The 21558-nt window shown below is 36.8% G+C and overlaps 1 protein-coding gene across 1 annotated transcript in view; it reads right to left on the bottom strand.

Moving 5' to 3' along the window:
* Window positions 1-21558, bottom strand: part of LOC113232197 — a 74712-nt gene that overhangs the window by 35158 nt on the left and 17996 nt on the right. Inside the window, exons 15-31 of the mRNA XM_026466841.1 lie at window positions 21125-21260; window positions 20284-20379; window positions 19777-19887; window positions 15661-15750; window positions 12837-13008; window positions 12552-12715; window positions 11655-11871; window positions 7476-7646; window positions 5831-6018; window positions 5328-5432; window positions 4472-4583; window positions 3981-4144; window positions 3158-3224; window positions 2787-2966; window positions 1117-1200; window positions 831-932; window positions 223-366 (exon numbers count right to left, since the gene is read on the bottom strand). Coding sequence (XP_026322626.1) covers window positions 223-366; window positions 831-932; window positions 1117-1200; window positions 2787-2966; window positions 3158-3224; window positions 3981-4144; window positions 4472-4583; window positions 5328-5432; window positions 5831-6018; window positions 7476-7646; window positions 11655-11871; window positions 12552-12715; window positions 12837-13008; window positions 15661-15750; window positions 19777-19887; window positions 20284-20379; window positions 21125-21260 — 2303 coding nt within the window. The remainder of the gene's footprint in view (window positions 1-222; window positions 367-830; window positions 933-1116; window positions 1201-2786; window positions 2967-3157; window positions 3225-3980; window positions 4145-4471; window positions 4584-5327; window positions 5433-5830; window positions 6019-7475; window positions 7647-11654; window positions 11872-12551; window positions 12716-12836; window positions 13009-15660; window positions 15751-19776; window positions 19888-20283; window positions 20380-21124; window positions 21261-21558) is intronic.

Genomic DNA, 21558 nt, shown 5'->3' on the forward strand with positions numbered 1-21558 from the left:
TTATATATTATTGTAATTGTCATTGTTGTTCAATAAGCAACATGACCTATATGAGAAGTACCTTCTCACTGCTACGTAACAAGTTAATAAAGTAGATCTATAATTGCAAAAGAATGTGCTTTGTCAACAGTCAGTTTGGCGGGCACAGTCTTCTGGGAAATGCTTTTTGAATAAAAAATTATGATATCGTGGTACCATCAAATCTCGCAGTCTTGAACCTACCTTCACCTGCTTCGGCTTCTTCATCGCCTTTTCCACCGCCAGGTTTCTTCTCCTTCAGCAGGTTAGTGAGTTCGTTGGTCACCTTCACCGGGTACAGCCAATACGGAGCGATCATTTGCTTGTTGTCCAGACCGCCTTTTTGTACTGTATACGAAGGATGGTCATGAGAACAATATGCAGTGCTGTAATTTGTCTGACAGATCTAATCACCAAAAAATATTACTTTGGCCTTTGAAAGTCTATGATCGCTTACAATCACGTAAGATTGTTTGCCTACATCAATTTTGCCGCTACAGCTCTTTCAAAACCATACATCTAGTAACGCGGACAACGCTTTGAGTCTTTATTTCCTTCAATACTTTGTTTTCTCAAGTCTGCTGAAGGACCTATACTTAAAGTCCAATGCTTAACGTTGGCTTAGAGTTGAGACCACGCCTTCTTCGCAAACGTATTGCGGAATAAGAAATGGTATTGGTCGCTAAAATTTCACTCTTTTTTTTCTCCGTTTTGGTAAACCATGTACCTTATAGAAGGAAGGAGCGTTGCGGTCAATATGCCATCAATTGTGTTGGCGATTTATGAATTGACGTGAACTATATTTAACTTACCTAGTTTGTCGATAAACTCTCCGGGACTGGCAGCTTGGATGAGCACCGGGCACGCTTCAGGTGGTACAAATTCTGGCTCTGGCTCTGGTTTCTCTTCGCCCTCTGAAGAATAAATCTTGTTTTATTTTTTTTTACATTTCAAGGAACAATTTAGAAATATGCCCATCAAATACACTAGACAAACAACATTGTTAGTATTAATCTCTGACGAGATCAGTCACTCTTTTGTCTTCCTCACGTGGCGCAAATTCAACAACTACATTCCCAATTTTTAAAATCCCCATACCTCCACCAGCTTCTTCATCATCACCTTCATCGCCTTCTTCCACTGGCGTCTCGTCTTTGATTCGCTGAAGGCGGAGTTCATCACCTGCATTTACGATCCAAAAAGTCAATTTATCCCATTAGCCCAAATAATACGATAGTTTTACAATAAGTAGATGAGGAGTTGGTAAATCTGCGGACTGCCCTTGTTGCAGCATGGGGTTGTCACCGAGAGTTTTGAGTAATCAAATGACAAGCTCGGCCTACATCATTTATTATAAAATAGGAATAGGTAAAGAACAGGAAAAGGAAGAAATATAAAGGTAAAGGCTTTAACAAAACAAAATAACATACAGACAAAAGGGAACTTCCTGCAAAAGGACCTTGTACAAATATTATGCTTTACAAACAATGAGGATACATGATTTTTAATGGTATAACTGGAATTTGACAAAGTCGAGCACGTCTGCTCGATTCGGAATTTAGTAGAGAGTGGCGATGGAACGAAGGAATGTAAGAATGATGAAGAAAAGGAATCGAAAAACGATTGAAAGTTTCAAAGTAAATGGCCTGGAACCAGAGACAAGGGTGATAAAAGGTGGGATGCCTTTTTTTATAAATAATAAGTGCGCATTAGACCTCCATCTCACCTGTGGACAGTGATGATGAGGTCGACGATGTAGCACGCACACCTAAATAATGCCTATTCAATCTCGTCTTGAAAAGGTCCAAGTTATAGTGTTCGGGGAATAAGTCCGCAGGTAGTTTCACTCTCAAGTTAAAGGTACGGGGGATCAAGGGTAAGGGGTAAGGGATGTAATGTCGTCGTTTTTCCATGGTATAACAAATTTCACGTCGATCAGATAGGTGGAAGTAAAGAAAATGTTTATAACTGAGATCCCTAGAGTAGCTAGGAAAAGAGCTGACGATCTTTAAACCTGAACAGATGCTAAAAACATAGCAGATACACAATTAAAGGCTTCCAACCCATATCTCCAATCTTTTGGCGTTGTGGTTTTAAAAAAAGGCCTCGAGTCATCCTTCCACCGGTTTAGACTAGTTATAACCATTTTCGGAGGCTAATAAATTTAAGAGAAGCTGGTACAAATAAGTTAATATCAGGAATTAGAATTGAGGGAGTGGGTTTTCCTAAAATTTGTACGTTTTCTTTATATGGATATACCCATTTCGTTGCGTATAAAATTTCTTTTTTATTGTTTATTTTCCAAAAATTCCAAAATAGAGGCCTCACGTATATTTTTTAAATGGCTAAAGAAGTGAAATACATAAGTACCGTGATTTGTAGTAAATACTTAATAGAAAATATAAATTAGTTGCCAATGTGCTCAAATTTCAATAAATAATACGGATATTCAAATACAATCAGTTCCGAGAAGTCTTAGGATTTGTAGAAGGGAATATCCACATTTTTCTTTAGTTTAGCTCTATTAACTCCCACAATTTAGATCACTAGTTATTAGTCTCTAAAGGTGTAAAGCAAAAATTAACAATCTATTTAAACAATAACCAACAATATCAGTCCTTTTCTAACATGGCCTGTGTGCAAGTACCATTCAGTAACACTACTCCTTGATGTTGCTGCTTACCTACACGTGTACCGACACCCGCAAACCTACACGTGTATTCTTAACGTTAATTTTAGTATATTCAACTTTATGTAATAGCAATTACCCTTCGCGATCCTCTGTTTGGTAAGAGCTCCTTTTTCAAGAGTGGGAGCTGGGTCAAATGCAACTACTCTGCCACCAGGTGCCATCCAGATTCCAAGCTGGTGGTAGTCTCCTAGCAGTAGTGCCACTTGATTTGGCTTTGTGGTGTCATACCACATTTTGAAGAGAATGTCTTTCATTTCTGAAAATATGTTCGGAACACTATTGTACTAATTTAAGTTCACTACTCCTGACCTAGGTTTACTCCATGCAGTATCCTCTCTCAAGCTAATAATTCAATAAATTGATGTGAATGCATATGTGTATATGTAACGATAGTATTGTTCAGGGCGTGCGTATTTGTATGAGTTGGTATAACATTTAGTCAGTAACCTTTCATGCCTGGCTCCTCGACTTCTCCTTCTCCGAGGCCTGCACCGCCTTCATCTTCAGCACCCTCCTACAGAAAATAATCAACGGTCATAATTGATTCCTGATCCACGAGCTCACGATCTAACAAACCTAAAGGATTGTATTATTTTGACATCTTCCCCTCTCCGCTTCATCAATGAAATTCTATGGATTTTCTAGAAACGTATTTTCATCTCCTTGGATAATATAGTTAAGATAGGGCAGATACTTATGGTGGTGAAGCAATACATTACAGTGTCAATATCAATATAACACAGCAGCACAAAATTTATGAATTTCTAGATGCGAAAACGTTTGCAGAAAGCTCAAGTTTGATTTCTAATGATGTTTAATTTAAATTTCATTATTATTTGTCTTAACACTCATGTTTTTTATAATAAGAAGTACGTACGCATTTGACCTCTATTTGCCCTGATGGAAAGTGACGATGAGGTCGACGATGTAGCGTATACACCTAAATAATGCCAATTCGCTCTCGCGTTGTAAAGACCCAAGGCAAAGTCTGGTAGATAAGGAATTCCACTCTATAACCAATCGCCACATAAATGTGGAGCTTGGCATATCCAACACATAGGGATAGAACGACAGTCTACGTCTAGTCCACCCGTGATGGACTAGACATCATCGCACCCTCTCCGTGATATATGCTGTAGAAAATCACGGTAAAAGCACCAAAATGTCAGGATGGTTTATAAAATTCCTCAAAGATTTGGCGAAATCTCCAACCCGCAATGTGTTCTATTTTATTATGTTGTATGCTAATGCTAGGAAATAGTGTACTTACGCCAGTAGGTTTATCGGGCATTCGAAGAGGCAATCGAGTAGATTCACCCACTTCGATGGAGAACGTGTTTGCACCCATCTCAAACTTTTCCGACAGATCATCCACATTAATATCTTTGCGACCGGTATGTTTCTCGTGATTCAAGTAGTACTCCGCTCCAGCATCTGAAGTTTGATGGGGGCAAATTTTTAGTATTTTGGATCCTGTTGGTCGGGTCCCTAGATTGTATTGTCCCTAGATTTAGTTGTCTGGTGATCTAGATACCAGATCTAGATCGTATTGATGAACTACTAGCGATAACGACAACTGTTAGCGACATAAGCACCAAAAATATTCAAATTTCTAGAATTCTCAGCTGGTCGAAAACATATATTCTAAGGGATCATCTATTCTCTATGAGTTGATTGACCAATATCTCACAATCTGTTATTTGTAGTCTTTTATCTGAAAATATACCATATTTAATAAAATTATGAGTTTTAGGAACTTGCCTAGTAAGTTGTACATGTGATCGGAGTGCATCCCAGGTGGAGGCACCGTCTCCGCTGCGGCACAGAAAGCCGCTGCCGCCGGCAGCGCGAGGGTTCTGCCTGCCAGGTCTAGCTGTTAAAGATAATAATTAGCTTTACACTGCACTTTGCACTTTCTACCAATATTATTTTCAGATGTATTTATTTTTCCAGTGTACAGTATCACACAGGAAAAATAATTATATCTGAAAAGAATATTGGCGGAAAGTGCACCATGGAAAGGAAGAAAAGATAAAGTTTTATTTTGATGAAGTCAAAGCACCAATCTAATGGTGGCCAAGAAGTTACAAAAATGTGGCAAGATGAGAAGATGACATCGTCAAACCGCCAGCCATAGCCGGTTGAAACTAGCGCAATATCAAGATGAATGGTACCATCTATGCCTATAATGTGCAGCGGTCTCTAGATGATGATGACCACGATGAGGGTGCTGTTTAAAGGTAAAGCAACACCAGCGTTAGCTATAAATGAATATACTAAGCAAACTCAAATATTAAAAAGGCCTGTAGAGAATATAAAAACATGCACTGTAAGTCCCTAACGAACACACCGATTGGGTATCAAAAAAGGCAACTTCCTGACTTTTTTCTGCAAGGGACGGTTTCTGTTACAGAATAACCAACAATTAGGTATGTGGAAATCAGTGATGACTCAGTTTCTTTGCTTCTGAGAATCGAAGCCAGGGATTCCTTTAAGTTCAGCTTTATTGTAATTACAATAAAGCTGAACTTAATTACAATCAAAGGTCAAAGCTCGTTTCCACTGGTTCGACCAAAATTCAACTTTGAACCCTCCCTAATAACGCCGAGAGAATTACCTTCTTATCAATCCTTTCATTGGCTTTTCCAAGGGCAGAGTTTTCTCCACGAGGTCCCATCAAGATGCAAGCTGTTTTCTTTTGTAGCCACTCAAATGCCTTATTCTGAATAATAACATAAAAAAACGATTAAAAATAACTTCTTGTCGTAAATAGATGTACACCAAGATTGAGAAGTTCTTTTTGAAGCACAAATAATGACGCTTGTTTATTGTCTTCTGATATCAAAGGACTTCTCGAAATCCGTAACGTCGTGTGATTCAATCTCATTTGCCTTAAGTTACTTGTCTAAATATCTGTTAGTTTCAGCAATTTTGCATGGCATAGACAATTTTTTTCATTATCTTGCTTTACTTTCTCTCAGCTGCTAAAATTTTAAGGTTCAATATAGCTGTAATTACTTACAGCACCAGAGAAACGGTCGCACGTAACTATGTTAGCACAAGGTTTTGTAGTACAATCATAAAGAAAGTCTAAAGGTGACTTTGAGAATATGTACTTACCTCCTTTTGCATCTCAGGAGCACCGATTTCTGGGTTGAGCTTAGCAGCCAAGATGTCCACAGGGGACAGATTAAAGCTGTCATCAGCACCAGGGGCAAGGTTGCCCATGATCACATCTGCCAGCTCACCAGCATCTTTCTTCAAGCGGATCAAGGCCGCGCCAGCGCGAGGATCTTCGGTTGGGTAACCTAATAGATAAAATGTACCAGACAAGCACACCAAGCACCTGGTATCGGATTAACTCCCATGTTTAATCCACAGAACAATAAATAATGTAGAAGTGCTTGATTTGCGTGTCACGTGTGCCAACAGTACACGAAGTTCCACATACTTAAGCACAGACCGCCATTTTCGCTATGTACGCTATGATCGTGTAAGTTATCTCGCGCAAAGCCTCGAAAATCGTAACGCCTTATTTTGTTACTTTCGAGTTCAAAAATGATTTTGACATTTGGTGGTGTTTCATATTACAGTCTTACTTTACTTAATTTTAATAAACTTACAATTTTCTGTTTGTCGTAATATTTTTACAAGAAACGAAAGTATACCTTATACCGCTGCAATATATTAGCTTCTTTTTTGGAGAACTAAGTAAATGTCGCTTCCGTGGTTGTTCAGCTACTGACCGCTAGATGACAGCACATTGATTATACGAAATCAAAACGTCGAAACTTACAACAATAGATATTGATGATAATGAACTTTCCAAGATATGCCAACATGTTCATATTAACAGTCGAGAACTTGTTGTTTCTTATAAAATTTGAAATTACGATCAATCATTATCATGATTTAATAGTGTTTCAAACTATGAATGCGTAAATTCGGCGACCACGGTTCTAATAATAATCGAGGATTTTTTTAAATAATAATAATAACGCACACACTCAACATAGCCCCGCACTAGGGAAACCCTGTGTCGCGGGTGCCATGGACACACACATAGACAACCACAAATTACACCCAAACTCACGAGAGAAATAAATGTAGGCCATACAAATATTTCTCCCGGCCCGGGAATGGAACCCGGGGACCTCTGCGTGGCAGTCCGGTATGGTAACCGTTCGGCCACGGAGGCAATTGGCAGATTAAGGCACTTCTTTTGTTTTTTTTTTTCATAATATCAAGTGACGGTACAAACAAGTCGTTCGCCTGATGGTAAGCTACACGCCTGTCCATAACAGTTGCAGTGCCACTCAGAGCTTTAAATCGCAAAGATCCGAGTGGCACTGCCACTATACCCGTCACCCTGAGCCAATTCCCATGTAATTTCACCAGCACCCTTAATAACCGGAACACAGTAACGCTGAGATTACTGCTTGTCGGCAGAAGTAGGTAAGGTGTCAGTACTTCCCTGGACGAACTCTTTCACAAGGAGCTCTACTGCTACTAAAATTCTTCCGTAGTTTATCAGAACAACAACCTATTTGTTAGTTGTATCGATGACATAGGTTAGTTCCATGTCATCGATAGAACTAACAAATACATCGTCGTTGATGTCTCCACAAATTATATGATATAAGCGTAGACTAGGGATTTCAAGTACATTTCCTTTAGATGCTTATCTATTCCGGGTAGTGTCTTATAAAGGGTATTCTTGTATTATCTATATATTACAGACAAAATAATCTGGTCCTATACTTACCATTCTCATCGCACCCATGAGGATCAAAGAAATAATAGTGATCATCATGTTCCCAAACAGCCATGGATCCACCTCGGGCTGTGATCACTCCAGCTTTGTTGTCTCTGAATAGCTGCTTGATAGAATCTTTGAGGGATAGGATTCCGGATCCCGGTTCTGGGTTCAGTTGCCCTGATATTTAAAATTGATTTAAGTAAAAACCTCAAACAATCACATATTATATCTTGCTATAGAATGAAGTGATGAGCTAACTGTACCAGAGTTTATAGGTGTACCAGAATCTCAAGGCATTAAATATTAGAGCAATCGAACGATTTTCAATTGGCAATGTTAACTTGTCATATGTCAATCCAAAATATTACTTGTGTCAAATGGCTGTCTGCTAAACTTTTTTCACTTGAAAATAACGATTTTGTAGCAATAATTACTGAGAATTCGCTTCAATCTCGAGCAAAAAACATTGTAATAATGTTTATCGCAAAATCAGCAAAGAATTAGGTGCATCTTAGTCGCAATTCACGATTTAGGAGCGGGTTTCAAATCTTGCCTATTAGTAGGAGTAAATAAACTTGATCTTTGAATTTTTAACGAAGCCAAATCAATGTATGTGGTACGTAATTTTTGTTGGTACCTACTGGTCTGCGAGACTATAGTATGTAGACAATGATTGGTAAAAAAAGGATAAATGACGTAAATGCGAGTTACTTCAAACTGCAAACGTAAATATCTATCACGCACAATCGAATTGATATATTTTTATTTAATTTTTAAATGTATCAGAAATTACTTACCTCTCTTACACACATATTCATACAGACATTAAAACATGTACAAGGATAGATCAAACCTGGTAAAAAAAATATATAAAGTATGCAATACATTATTCCCTACTATATTGATGTTCCCCACTACAAATTTCAACTTGTCTTTAACTGTCATCAGATTCTGGTACACCTATACTCAGGTTTATTATTAACTGACAGAAATCAGACACTTCCAATTTTTACTTCCTGTGATATGATATCTAAATGATCACATCAAATTGACCAGATGTAACAGTTCCTATACCTATAGCTGGTGGAATTGTGTTCTTTCGAATACCAAGAATATTGAAACTAAAAAAGGAAGACATGAATTCAAAATGTTGCAAACATGTGGATAATTTCGTTAATCGTTTCGTTGTTGTCGTTAATTTCATTTGAAACTGCTAGGTTTCAAAAACTAAATTCTTAATTTTCTTGGTTCGGGCACATAAGGACTAGAGATGAAACGGATAGTGATTTGGCCGGATACCGGATACCGGATATCCGGAGGGCATCTAGGTAAAAGTAAAAGTAAGTTTATATAGATAATTCAGATTATTTTTTCATTGCGGTAGTACCCCCTGGACAGCATGAGCGCAATTGCTCCCGAGGCCCCTACTCTATCCCTCGGACTCTTCAGCGCCTACTGGTAGGGACCATAGATATAAAAAAAGGGGAAATTTAGTATGGGGGCGTGGTTCGTGTCGCCTCGATATGATCAAAACGATCATATCGAGGTGACACGCCTACAAACATCGCCACAGTGACATGGCGATTGTTGTACATACAATTTCTCTCGTAAAACGTGAAAATGCCAAGTTGCAGCAATACACCTTGTAAAAATTGGAGTGAAAACAAAAATTTTAAGACCAGTGAGAAAACATTCCACCGGCTATTTGTATTTTTAGTTACTATTTCTATTATTATTCAATGTTTTCTTTTTGTCTCCATAGAAATTTCTAGACTCAAATATAGTGATGTTCATTTACGATGACTGATGTTTATCGACAATAAATGTTTACTGAAATGTTTGAATCTCTTACTATGATCTTTGTAATTAAAGTCCCTAAAATATCGAAGCGAAAAGCATTCACGTTAAATAGATTTATTTATTTTATTATTATTACTAAACCTTTTATTTCGAGTAACTTTAACACAACTCAAATTTCGGACAGCCGGAAATTGAAAAATTTCATGTCAATTTGTATGTTGCTGTTGCTTGAAGAAAAATGTGTATGTATTATTGTTTTAGATAATTTAGATATTTAAATTCCATTATACTCGTAGATTAAACGATTACGATTACGAAGAGTATCATAAATTTTTAAGTTTTTCCATAAGTTAAAAATAAAAGAAGGTTGTATTGAAGCAGCAGGAAAATCGAAAGATTGGTTTTCTTATTAAAATTTCTTACTTTGTTTAAATTTCCATAGTAAATACATTTAGAAAATAAATAAAATAAAATCGGTTTTATTTTACATGTATGCAAAATAAATTGGAAACAATTATAGAAAATTACATAAATCCTACATAAAAAAACAACATAATTTAATTCATTAAATTCGTTGATGGTTCGAGTTTACTCTTGGCAGTGACAGCTTCACCAACTAGTGGTAACGTATAATGGAAAACTGACACTGGTGACGATCTCCATATTTTTTATATTATGACACTGGCCCAAGCCTAGTGGCCGCCATTAATAATTTATATTAATATATTAATTTAATAATACACCAGTACCAGTGTAGGTATAGTATGAAAAATGGAATATTTTTTTAATATTAAAAACAGCCACATGGTTTCTAAGTATCGATTAGGTAGGACCACATCCTTCTTTGAGTAGCGTCAGTTTAAGGTTAATAAGGTTAACAATTCACGGAGCGGTTTCCATCCGCGCCCGCTGGTGCTGCTAGACAGCGGTTTTATTTCAATACTCACGATAGCCGCCCCGTTCGCGGGTACGAAACCGTTGCGATTGCGGAACGGACCGCGAAGTCAGTGGGAGTTAATCGCAAGTCGCGCGGTTAATAGAGAACTCACCGCGTGCGCCTGCACCACATTGCGCCTGAACCGACCGCCAAAGTGCGCGGGCGACGACGGCCGTCAAGCGCGCAGGTGATCGCGTCCTGCGCGGTTCTACTAGTGTCCCGCCGCGGCAACCACGAGCAACCGTCACTACTACAGGCGTAAAACGCGCCGTGAAATGTGCTACTAATTTTACATACTTAACTATTACATTCTACAGAATGAAACATGAAGTGAAAACCGCTCAGTGAGTTCTTAGTGTAACCAAAAATGAGTTTCAGTTCTAACGTGTAATAGTTAGCTACAATATACTAGTACCATTTTTAGTAAAACGCCACAATGATGGTGAATGGATGAACCAGGATGAAAAAATACTGTAATATTGTAATACAACTTTTACTCAAGTGACTGTAAGTTTAATTTTGTTAAATTTTAAAATTATGTTACGTCGTTTTCACGTATTTAGCCATACCCAATCAAAATCTTTAAGTTATGGTAGTAGATAATAGAGCGTAAAGTTTGAATTGCACACAAGCTAAAAAGTAGCCCTAACATCGGTACCCGATCTTACATAGCGTTACTTTACATTTAACAAAGTGTGCGTTTATAGTGAAAAACTGTCCTCTGAAGCTGGTCTCGTTTATGAAAATAAATAAAATCAACTTTTACCACTTACTGCAGAAAAATTGCAACGTTATTTATCTTCATAGTCCTTTCAGTTACAAATAATAAACAGATTGTCAACGAACCTGCAGTTACCGTTTATCCTATTACTATAAGTTTTTTTTATCAATAACTCAATATATTTGGCGTACTTAATTTAATACAATAACTAAATTTTTTCTGTTTTAAATATCCGGTATCCGGCCGGATAGTGCTCTACTATCCGGTATACGGCCGGATAGTACAAATAGGCCGGATACCGGATAGTTACCGGATATCCGTATCATCTCTAATATAACACTGTTTATTAATTTTAATGTCTGAATAGAGTTGTGTGTTTTACTTATGAAATATTTCTTCCTAATTTATTTGTAAATTATTTTTTTTATTACTATTTACACTTTTTGATAGTATGTGGTCACCTATGTGTAAATTAATAATGCATGAAATATAAATATTAGTAACTGTAGTTGTGTCTAATAAATAAAGAAATAAAATTAATTGAAACGAATTGGTGCCAAATATACACCAGACACATTCAGCAACTCCAAGCAAAAATTCTTTTCTTTTTCAAACATTCTTTTTTTAGTGAATTTCGAAAATTGGTTTAAAGGAAAATTTTAACTGAGAATTGTCACAGCTAGAAAACTTAACAATCTTGTCCTGTCTTATCTTAAGCTCGACTTACCGCTGTACAAGCTATCCTGAACATCGGTTTCAATGCAATCGTACTCCGTAACCCTGAATCTCGGTAGGACATCAGCTGCAGCCAAAGTCCCACTTGGACTTGGCTCTTCTTCTTCGCCCTCCATTTCTTCTTTTACTGGTGTATTGTCAAAGTTAATGCCCAGTTTTTCTAGATGCTCCATTGTGTTTTCGTAGAGAATGTCACCTCGTACCAGTGTCTGGGAAGGAAAATTTGGATTATCATTGACACAGTAGTTAGGAGTTAGACTTCAATACTTTATAGTAACAGGTTAATGTAGAAAAATTATAAACGCAGTAACATCCCTCTTATTAAAGATTTTATTCTAATATCTGCTATTGGTAAAAGTAGAATCCATATGTAGACTTTTGGAAGTATTTTTACCACATCCTTATTTTTTAGGCAAATGATCTTGATTGTCAACACGTTCGACATTTTTTAAAAGTATACCATCGTCATTTATTTATATTTTGTTATTTTCTTTCTATTATGACATTAATTTAATATGTAATTCTTAATTAACATGATATTACGTTTTGCTGTTTTTTCCCTAATCATGTTTTTGTATAAGTGGTTTGCAAAACTACGTTTTGTGTTGACAATCAATACTTTGTTTCGTAGTGATGGCCTGAATAACATTACGTATTATGTTAGTTTACTAGAAATTAGAATAAGATCTTTTTGTATTAGTTTACGTTAGTTTAATTACAAGTAAAGATTTTTAATTCAATCAAAATCAATGATTGCAGATGAAAATAAGCGTCGTCTGCAGGAGTGTCTCCTGTGAGAATAGGATCAAGGAAACCTTATCGTGCACAACAAAAAAATGCATTATCGTTATCTTGAATTTTTTATATCAATCCAGACGTGATATCTCACCTCATCGACATCTTCAGGTGTCCACGTAGAAGGATCAACAACAGTAGCCATTGCAATAGCTGTAATCGCAGTTGGAGTTGCTTGCTTGTTACGATGATCTTCAGGGAATCTTTCATTGCCCTCGTGGAAGTGGCCGCGGACTATCCAGCGGTTTGGTCCAATGGCTGTGTTAATATGTGTCAATTTATAGAAAGTTAGGCATAATCCCATACGTAATTATAGGATGTGCTGTTAGTGAATAGTGTTCAAAACGGGTAACAAGCTACAAGCCATAAAAAGGCACACCTTTCATCCTATTCAAAGGCTCGGGTCTGTCTTCCAGCTCAAAAACTCCAACATCAGAAATACTGAAAGGTTTTCGCTTCATATCCCTAACATTGTCCATAAAATATTCGCACAGACCAGTTATGTTGGGAAAATAGACTAGGCAGGCTTTACCGCCATCTTGGAGGCCTACCTGCAATGAAAAAAGTCATGAGATTTAGAGATTCGCTTACGAAAGACCTTGAGATTTTTATCACACATCTACTGTACTTTTTACCTACTTTTTAGTGCACCCTCAATCTAGTTGAGACATCTAGTATATAACCAGAAATAGAGACGAAATAAGGGCCATCCATCCCTGATAATTCATCAGTCAAATGGCCTTTACATTACTCTTAAATATGAACTCTCGTTTGCACCGAAATGACAAATTAGAAAGTAGAAACAGTACTGCGCCGACAAGTTACCTGTGTGTACATTTCCGTATAGTCCAAAAATATTCTGTATTTATTGTGATAAAGATAATAACTCTAACATGGGGGCTGTTCCATTCGGTAGTATGGGAAAAACAGCAAAACATTGAAGTGAAACAATTGACGACACCCGTCGGAACACAGTTGTCGCCGTAATGATTTGGCAAAATAGTTTTTCTGGTTATATACTCGATGAAAGGAGATAAGCAATTCCCCACGTTACCCAGCATGTTTACTGAACCTTGTGTTGAACTGCTACTAGTAGGAGGAATCCGGTATATTGGACTTCACCCACTTTCCGTTGTCACAGTCACATTTGCGGTTGTATAACCTCAACTTTTCAAGGTTCTACAACCTCAAATAGCTTTGGTTGATTCTGCATAACAACGAAAGTGTTGAATCAATCAATCGGGGAAAAAAAATTACGATAGAAAAAAAAACAAACTTACCTCGAAATTTTACAAGAAAATTTTTATTCAATAGTACAAAGTGTCAAGCTTGACGTGCTCTTGACTGTACTTTACATATACGAAGGATTTCTTTTTTATATCAACTGAACGAAATAGAACACGTATAGTAATTATAGTATACGATTTTCAAATAGCTTTAATGTCATTTGTAACAAAATTAATTCCGAAATAAAACCAGTGTCCCTGCCACTCGGCCCAAGTAGCATGAACCGTATTACGGGTACGGGAAAAACTTATATTCGAGCTGAGGAAGTATCATGCGCTCCACATTCTATGTTAATTAAAATATATAATCATATCCCTCATTATATTAAAAATTTAGATAAAAATAAGGTTTTTGAAAAACAATTAAAGGATTTTCTCATCCTAAAAACCTATTATAATATGTCTGAGTTTTTCGATGATAAAAGTATTTGAAAGTTGGCCAAGATAAAGAACTCATCTTTTAACTGACTGTATGTCTCATAGTTGATGCTTCTACATGATTGGGATTGTTTTGGGGCTTAAATGTATGACTTATATGTATATAGTGCTGAACATGTATAAACAAAAAATTAATTTAATTTAAATATAATTTAATTTAATTTAAATATAATAATAATACCCATATCAATTAATTACCTACGTTTTAAGTTTGGATTGTTCCTAAATTATATTGTAACTATCACTTAACTTTAATTTGCAACGCCCTTACAGGGTATCACATGTATGCTGTCATAGTTTTAAGTTTATTAAATTGTACCATACCTGTGAAAAGCAATAAATAAATGAAATGAAATCTCTTAACCAATTTTCAATAAATCTATAGATGTAATTTAGAGATCGATCTTTATTTTTATACAAAAGTTATAATAAATTATAGTTTATAGTGAAGGACGCTCTGGATGGATGAAAAAAAAAAAGATGGAGTGACGATTTGCAAAAGGCTGTTGGCAGCAGATGGATGTAACGAGCTGAGGACCGGTGGAAACGGCGCGCACTGGGGGAGGCCCATGTCCAGTAGTGGACTACGATAGGCTGTTGATGACAATAAATTATCAACTGTCTAAATCCTCGTTACAGTTCAGAATCTTACGATAACTCAGTTGTCGACCGATTCTATTTGATATCGTACAATTTCTTTTCATTTTTATTCAAAACACCCGAACCGAACGTCGAACTGCCATATTCGAAACCGAACCGTCCGAATCCTATTGTTTACAAAGCAAGAATGTAATATGAAAATCTTTTATTATTTTAAATAAAATCTGGATTTTGTTCAATTTCATTAATTTATTTTAATACAAGACCATTGACTTACAAATAAATGGACGACGGGTCTAATACAAAAATCACGAAAAAAATGTCCCAAGTCAACCTATTCGAAATTTAAATTGTAATGTCATCGCAGTATCGCGCTGTCAGTAGAACAAATGAAGACTAAAGCGGAGTTTGGCGCTCTGTATACGATTTTAGCGCCTTACAAGTGCGGACACTTTTTAGCGCGGACCCGACGTCCATATAATTGTAAGTCAATGTACAAGACTAATGCATTCCTATACTAAGGCGTTTAAAGTCTTAGAAATGTATATAAAAGGATTTAATTTTTCTTATAATCTGTATTCGCCGACTAATTCCATAAACGTTGTTGGATAACGTTATCATATCCGAATGCGAATCAAATGTTTTAACTCGAATGTTCTGAATAGTTCGGAAAGCGCGTTCGATGCGAGAACGATATCCAATCGAACGATTCGATTAAAATATCAAAAAATCGGGGTCAAGGACCGAGAAAAACGGTTAAGTTTGTTTGGTCGCCAGTCAATATAGCAATGGACGAAAAGACAAGAGCTCCGTGAAACAACCCAAAGCTGAACCTCACGGGACCAAATACATCAGCAAATTGTTAAATGATTTGCTTACCCTGCTTCCGGAGCGATCAGCAGGCCATGGGTGATATAAATAATATCTCCCTCCTTCGTACCATATAGCTGTCTCGTATTCACCAGGAATCTGAACGTAAAAACATTATAATAAGCTTACTTTAAGCGCTTTATGGTACGAAAACTCAATGTAAGGTTAAAGTAATATTGTTTTAAGAGGTTGTGGTAGGCTCCCTGGTCAATTGAGTTGGCAGGAACGGTGAAAGAAAGAATTATTTGATCGTTACTAGTAATACAAAGTAAATCTTAATATTAAACATTGAGATCCAAAATGGTCACCACTCAGCATTTGTCGGGTTGTGTATGCAAAACAACCCAACGCTGATATTCTGTGGTGGCCGAGAAACGGAGTGGACGCCACCGACAACGAATCAATGTATGTTAAACTTAAAATATCAAAACAAAACACTCTACAGAGAAAAATATTTATATCTAAATACCTAATATTTATATATACGTAAAATTTTGTACGATAAAATAATAAATCATTATATGCTGTAGTAACAATTTAAAATTTATAATTAAAATCTATGATGTAAAATAAATAAATAAATAAAATCTATATCTAATTCTCCTATAGTTTATTTAATTTTCGTCATGTTAATCCACAAGACATCATAAAAGCTTTTAAGCCAATACATGTTAAAAAAACTAAAGATCTCTGGGGCATATCAACTAAAGTTATAGACTCAGTTATTAATCTCATTTCCCCACAATTAGCTGTAGCTTTCAATAGGTGCGTTGACGAAGGTATTTTTCCCGATTTAATGAAATTCAGCAAGGTTATTCCCTTATTCAAAAGCGGTAGGAAAGTTGATCCTAGCAACTATAGGCCCATTTCAATTTTACCAGCTTTAAGTAAAATATTCGAAAAGGTTATGCTAACTCAATTACTGTCCTATTTCGGTAGAAATCATATTTTTCATAGTAAACAATACGGGTTTACTAGTGGTAGATCGACTAGCGATGCGGGGGTAGCGTTACTAAAACACATCTTTGATGCTTGGGAAAGGTCCCAGAACGCTATTGGTGTTTTCTGTGACCTCTCAAAGGCATTTGATTGCGTAGATCATAATACTCTTATTAGGAAGCTGGAACATTACGGTGTAAATGGCAAGGCGTCGAAACTTGTCTCGTCATATCTCAACGGTAGAATTCAGAAAGTAGACATAAATGGAGTGACTTCTTTGGGTTCTCCAGTAAAAATGGGTGTCCCGCAGGGCTCAATACTTGGACCTTTCTTATTTCTGATTTATATTAATGATCTGCCATTCTTTGTTAAGGACCATTGCGAAATAGTGTTGTTTGCTGATGACACATCCTTGATTTTTAAAACAGACAGACATGACATTAACTATGACCGTATTAATGATACCCTCTCTAAGATAGTTTATTGGTTTAATGCTAACAATTTATTGCTTAATGCCAAGAAGACAAAATGTGTTAAATTTGAATTACCTAACGTAAAATCGACTAGTCCAAGCATAGAAATAAACGGAGAAAAGTTAGACCTTGTTAATAAAGCAGTCTTCTTGGGAGTGACCTTAGATAGTAAACTTCAGTGGTTTCCACATATATCGTCTCTGGCCAGCAGATTAAGCTCCGCTGCATACGCAGTCCGCAGAATACGTGAGCTTTCCGATGTTAGTACTGCTAGACTAGTTTACTTTAGTTACTTCCATAGTATAATGTCCTACGGGATTCTCATGTGGGGTAAAGCGGCAGATATTCAAACCATATTTGTATTGCAAAAACGAGCGATTCGTTCTGTGTACCGTCTAGGCTCTCGGGTATCTCTCAGAGAAAAGTTTAAGGAGACTGGTATCATGACTGTGGCATCACAGTACATTTACTCAAATATTTTATATGCCCGTAAAAATATACATAATTTCAATAAGAAAGAAGATATCCATAATATTAACCTTAGAGCTAAGTCTAAACTCATGGTACCACGATTTCGTTTAACCAAGGTAAACAACTCTTTTATTAACTGTATACGTTTTTACAATAAGATTCCGGAGCATATATTAAGTTTATCATTTCCTAAGTTTAAAAACTACATTAAAAATATTTTGATCGAAAAATCATATTACAAAATTGAAGACTACGTGTTAGATAAAGATGTATGGAAAGACGACATGGCTCCAGAATCCACACAAATTTGATTCAAAGTGTATTCCATAGCATTTAAGTTTATTTGAAAAGAGCAATCCCTAGAGTTTCTTGCTCGTTCTTCTCAGGGTCAGCATAGTGAACGAGCAGTAGCTTAAATATGACGTTTTCAAGTGTAAATTTATTTTGCCTATGGAATAAATAATCTTTGACTTTGACTTTGACTTTGACTCCTGTTAAAACGATTATTAATCTTTAAATTAACTTGTATAAATTAAATTGAATATAATGATTTATAAAACGTGAATTCCCAAACCAACTGCCACTTATCACATATTTTTTGCCTACCTAATAAATACAGTTTAAATTTACGTTTGAACGTGCTAACTAGTGCCTAATATGAACGATTTTTCAAAATCGAATACGTCGTTTCGACGTAGGTTACCTTTCTAGGGTTAATCAACTTGTTATTGTCCAACAAATCCAGTAGCAAGAGAAGATTTTTTTAAATTAATTGCATAAAAAAACAACCCAAAGTCAAAGAGTAGAACAAAAATTCATTTTATTAGCAAATAGAAACTGCCCTTTTTTCTTAAATCATACATAACAGGGTACCTCATAACCCGTATCAGTTTTTTTATGATAGCAAGTGTCAGGACGAACATGTCGTGCGCCTAGTATTAAGCGACACGTCTAACCATAGCAATCCCAGACGCGAAGGTTTGAGGGACACTGCCACTGAGTATTTCAGTGAGCACTGAAAATCATACTCAAGCCCTTGCCATTAGGGTCGTATTTCCAGTGCTTGAAATCATACTCAAGTCTGCTCAAGTCCTGACTTGAGCATTGAGTAGAGTTCTGGAATACGACCCTCAGTCTTTTAAGGCGTTTTATAACGACTCAAATCCATTTTACAGGACTCGGCTCTAAAATTAAGACTGGTGTTTTGAGTGTGGTGGTTCGAGTGTTTATTAATAAGACTCATTCGTTATTCTAAAAGACTCCAAAGACTTAAACGACTTGAACGACTTGAAAGACTTAAACGACTCGAGTTGTTTGAAAAGGACTTATACCTATTTTATGTCCTATTAAACCTGAAGTTTATAAATAAAAATGACGTAAGTAGTATGTAGTAAATAATCACGTTTATTTACTTATAATAAAAATCGTAAAATATATATCTTGTGGGTAGAAATGAAATCACGCCATACGGCTCATGACTCGCGACTCCCGAGGCTTCGTTTCGCGAGGTCTTTTTAGTCATTTTAGTCCTATAAGTCTTTTAAGTCTTCAGTTTAATGGTCATATTCTAGAACTCTACTCAATGCTCAAGTCAGGATTGCACTGGAAACACAATCACTGGAAATACGACCCTAATGGCAGGGACTTGAGTATGATTTCGAGTGCTTTAAACCATACTCAAATCCTGACTTGAGCATTGAGTAGAGTTCTAGAATACGACCCTTAGTCTTATGACTCAAGACCGGAGGGTTAAAAGACTAGACTAGTAATGTGGCGTTGAAAAATAGTCAAGGTTTTTTAGAAGGCCTTAAAAGACTCTCTGAAGAGTCTCTTCCATCACTATGTCACACTGAGATATAAGTTGACAAGTGCCATGTGCCGTAATTTCACAGCAACCTGACCCTTCAAAACCGAAACACAATAATTCTCGCATTACTGCTTGGCAGCAGAAATGGGTGAGGTGACAGTACTTCCCTGTCTTTCACAAGGAGCTCTACAGCTTGGAAAGTCAAGGCTCAGACTAGGAAATTTCCATTAATATGACCAGAGCTAACTATTATCTCCAGAGCATTAGCCAGAACATCCAAACCAGAATCAATTCAGAAGGGTTCGTTCCCCAATTTGATGGAATCAAGGTCAACAAGAAAATCCTACGGTGATCACATTTGTTCATAATACTCCTGGTAAGACGAGAAGCATGTCGAAATATAGCCGCTAGAAAATAAAGCCCAAAATCATGTACCTGCAATATCCCAGAATCAGACTGTTTAAAGAACTGTTCAAGTCCACGGCAAATGTCGTAAACTTTGGGGTCTCTCGACATCAGTCTGCCCCACACAGCTATACCGCGTTCCTGAAATACATACAACTGTAAGTCGACTAGAGTTAGACCGTACAATTTCGGTATTGTACAGAAGAGGTATAACCTTATTACCGGTATTAAAAGTAAATTATGCAGGGATGTTAACATTCGGACGTCTTTAATGGATCAAACTAAATGGCCTGCAGTCAGACAGGCCATTATTATTCCAAAACTAAAAATAGCGCCATCTAACATTTGTATAGTAAACTACGACACCAAGATCTATGAAGGCTATACCAACGTCAATATTATATGGCACCGTACTGTAAGTAGTAAAGACAGTCCATACTAGATGTCGCTACTAGACGTACAAAAAATACCAAAAAATTAACGAATCTCCTAAGTGAGATTTTCTTTTTGAATCGAAATTATACCATACCAACGTACCTTGTGTTTATATTCCTTATCTCGTATTCTAAACGTCTCCTTCAATTCACCAAGAACCAAAGGTCGAATTGGTCCATGTCTTTCCACTAACGACTCCTGTAACGTAGAAAAATCAGAATCATGTAAGCAGGGTTTCAATAACAATGTAAGCAATGAAATTCAGAGATTGTACTACGACTACACTGGTCCATAAAGTTTACAGGTTTTGGGAAAATTCTGAGCTATCTCAGCCAGCGTGTTTTTCACGACATTTTTTTCCACCATAACAACAAGTGATTATTAGTAATCTATGACATGCCATGACTTCAGAACAATTGCGAATAGTTACATTGCAGTTTTCTGGTAGCTTTAAAGGTACCTGACCGAGTGAAGAGAAAGTTTCTCTCAGGTAGTGCTAAGGATTTTTGTCTTTGTTAAAATCTTTGTATCAATTACAACATCTTCTTTAAGAACTGCGACACGACGTCAACTTTTTCCCTTCGTCATAATCAACCCATTTATGCGTTCCACTGCTGGGCAAGCGTCTCCTTTCAGGTGAGGGTTTAGGTCATAGCCTGGCATGACCTCACACGTTGTCCGAGGGTTGTGAACCTTCTTCGAAGTGATTTTCTTTTAGATAATGGTAAATTTGAAACTGAATTTCGCACATAAATTTTGAGAAACTTGGATTCGAATCCACGGTCTCTGCTTGACGGGCGGTAGGTCAAACCATTAGGCTTCCGTGGCTAATTTTTTCCCCTTATTTGATCTAAGTAACTTCGCCTAGGTCTTCGCCAGTCTATCTTTCTTTTTCCTTCGATCTTCTCTTTTAAAAAGTTTCTAAGAAATCAATCAACCATACCCTAAATATATTGTAGCCGATGTCCAAAGTCTCATCCAAAACGTCCTCGTTCCAGGCTCGGGCTCGATGCCTCTTCAACATGGCTAACGCGGCGACGCAACACGAGATTCCCGTATAGCTCTTGAATAGTGAGTATCTGTGGTTTCATTATTAATTTCGAGTTATTCTTATATTATAGTTCTTAAATAATAATAATAAATAATAAGGAATCTGCCTCACGAATGAGTAAGCACCATACCTTTCTACGTTAGTTTTGATTATAGTGACCTATCTACCCTTACGAGAATACGAGAAGGACACTATAACATGTGCGCGCGCGCACCTTACAAGCTCAGGTTCTGACCCCAGATCAGCCAGTGTACAGGGTTCTCAAAGATCTCTGTCACTTGACTTCATCCGGTTCCTCCAGAGGCTAGTGCCTCGGGTAAGCCGCC

This window comes from Hyposmocoma kahamanoa, unplaced genomic scaffold (genome assembly GCF_003589595.1).
Source record: "Hyposmocoma kahamanoa isolate Upper Pololo Valley unplaced genomic scaffold, ASM358959v1 67, whole genome shotgun sequence".
NCBI classification, from domain to species: Eukaryota; Metazoa; Arthropoda; class Insecta; order Lepidoptera; family Cosmopterigidae; genus Hyposmocoma; species Hyposmocoma kahamanoa.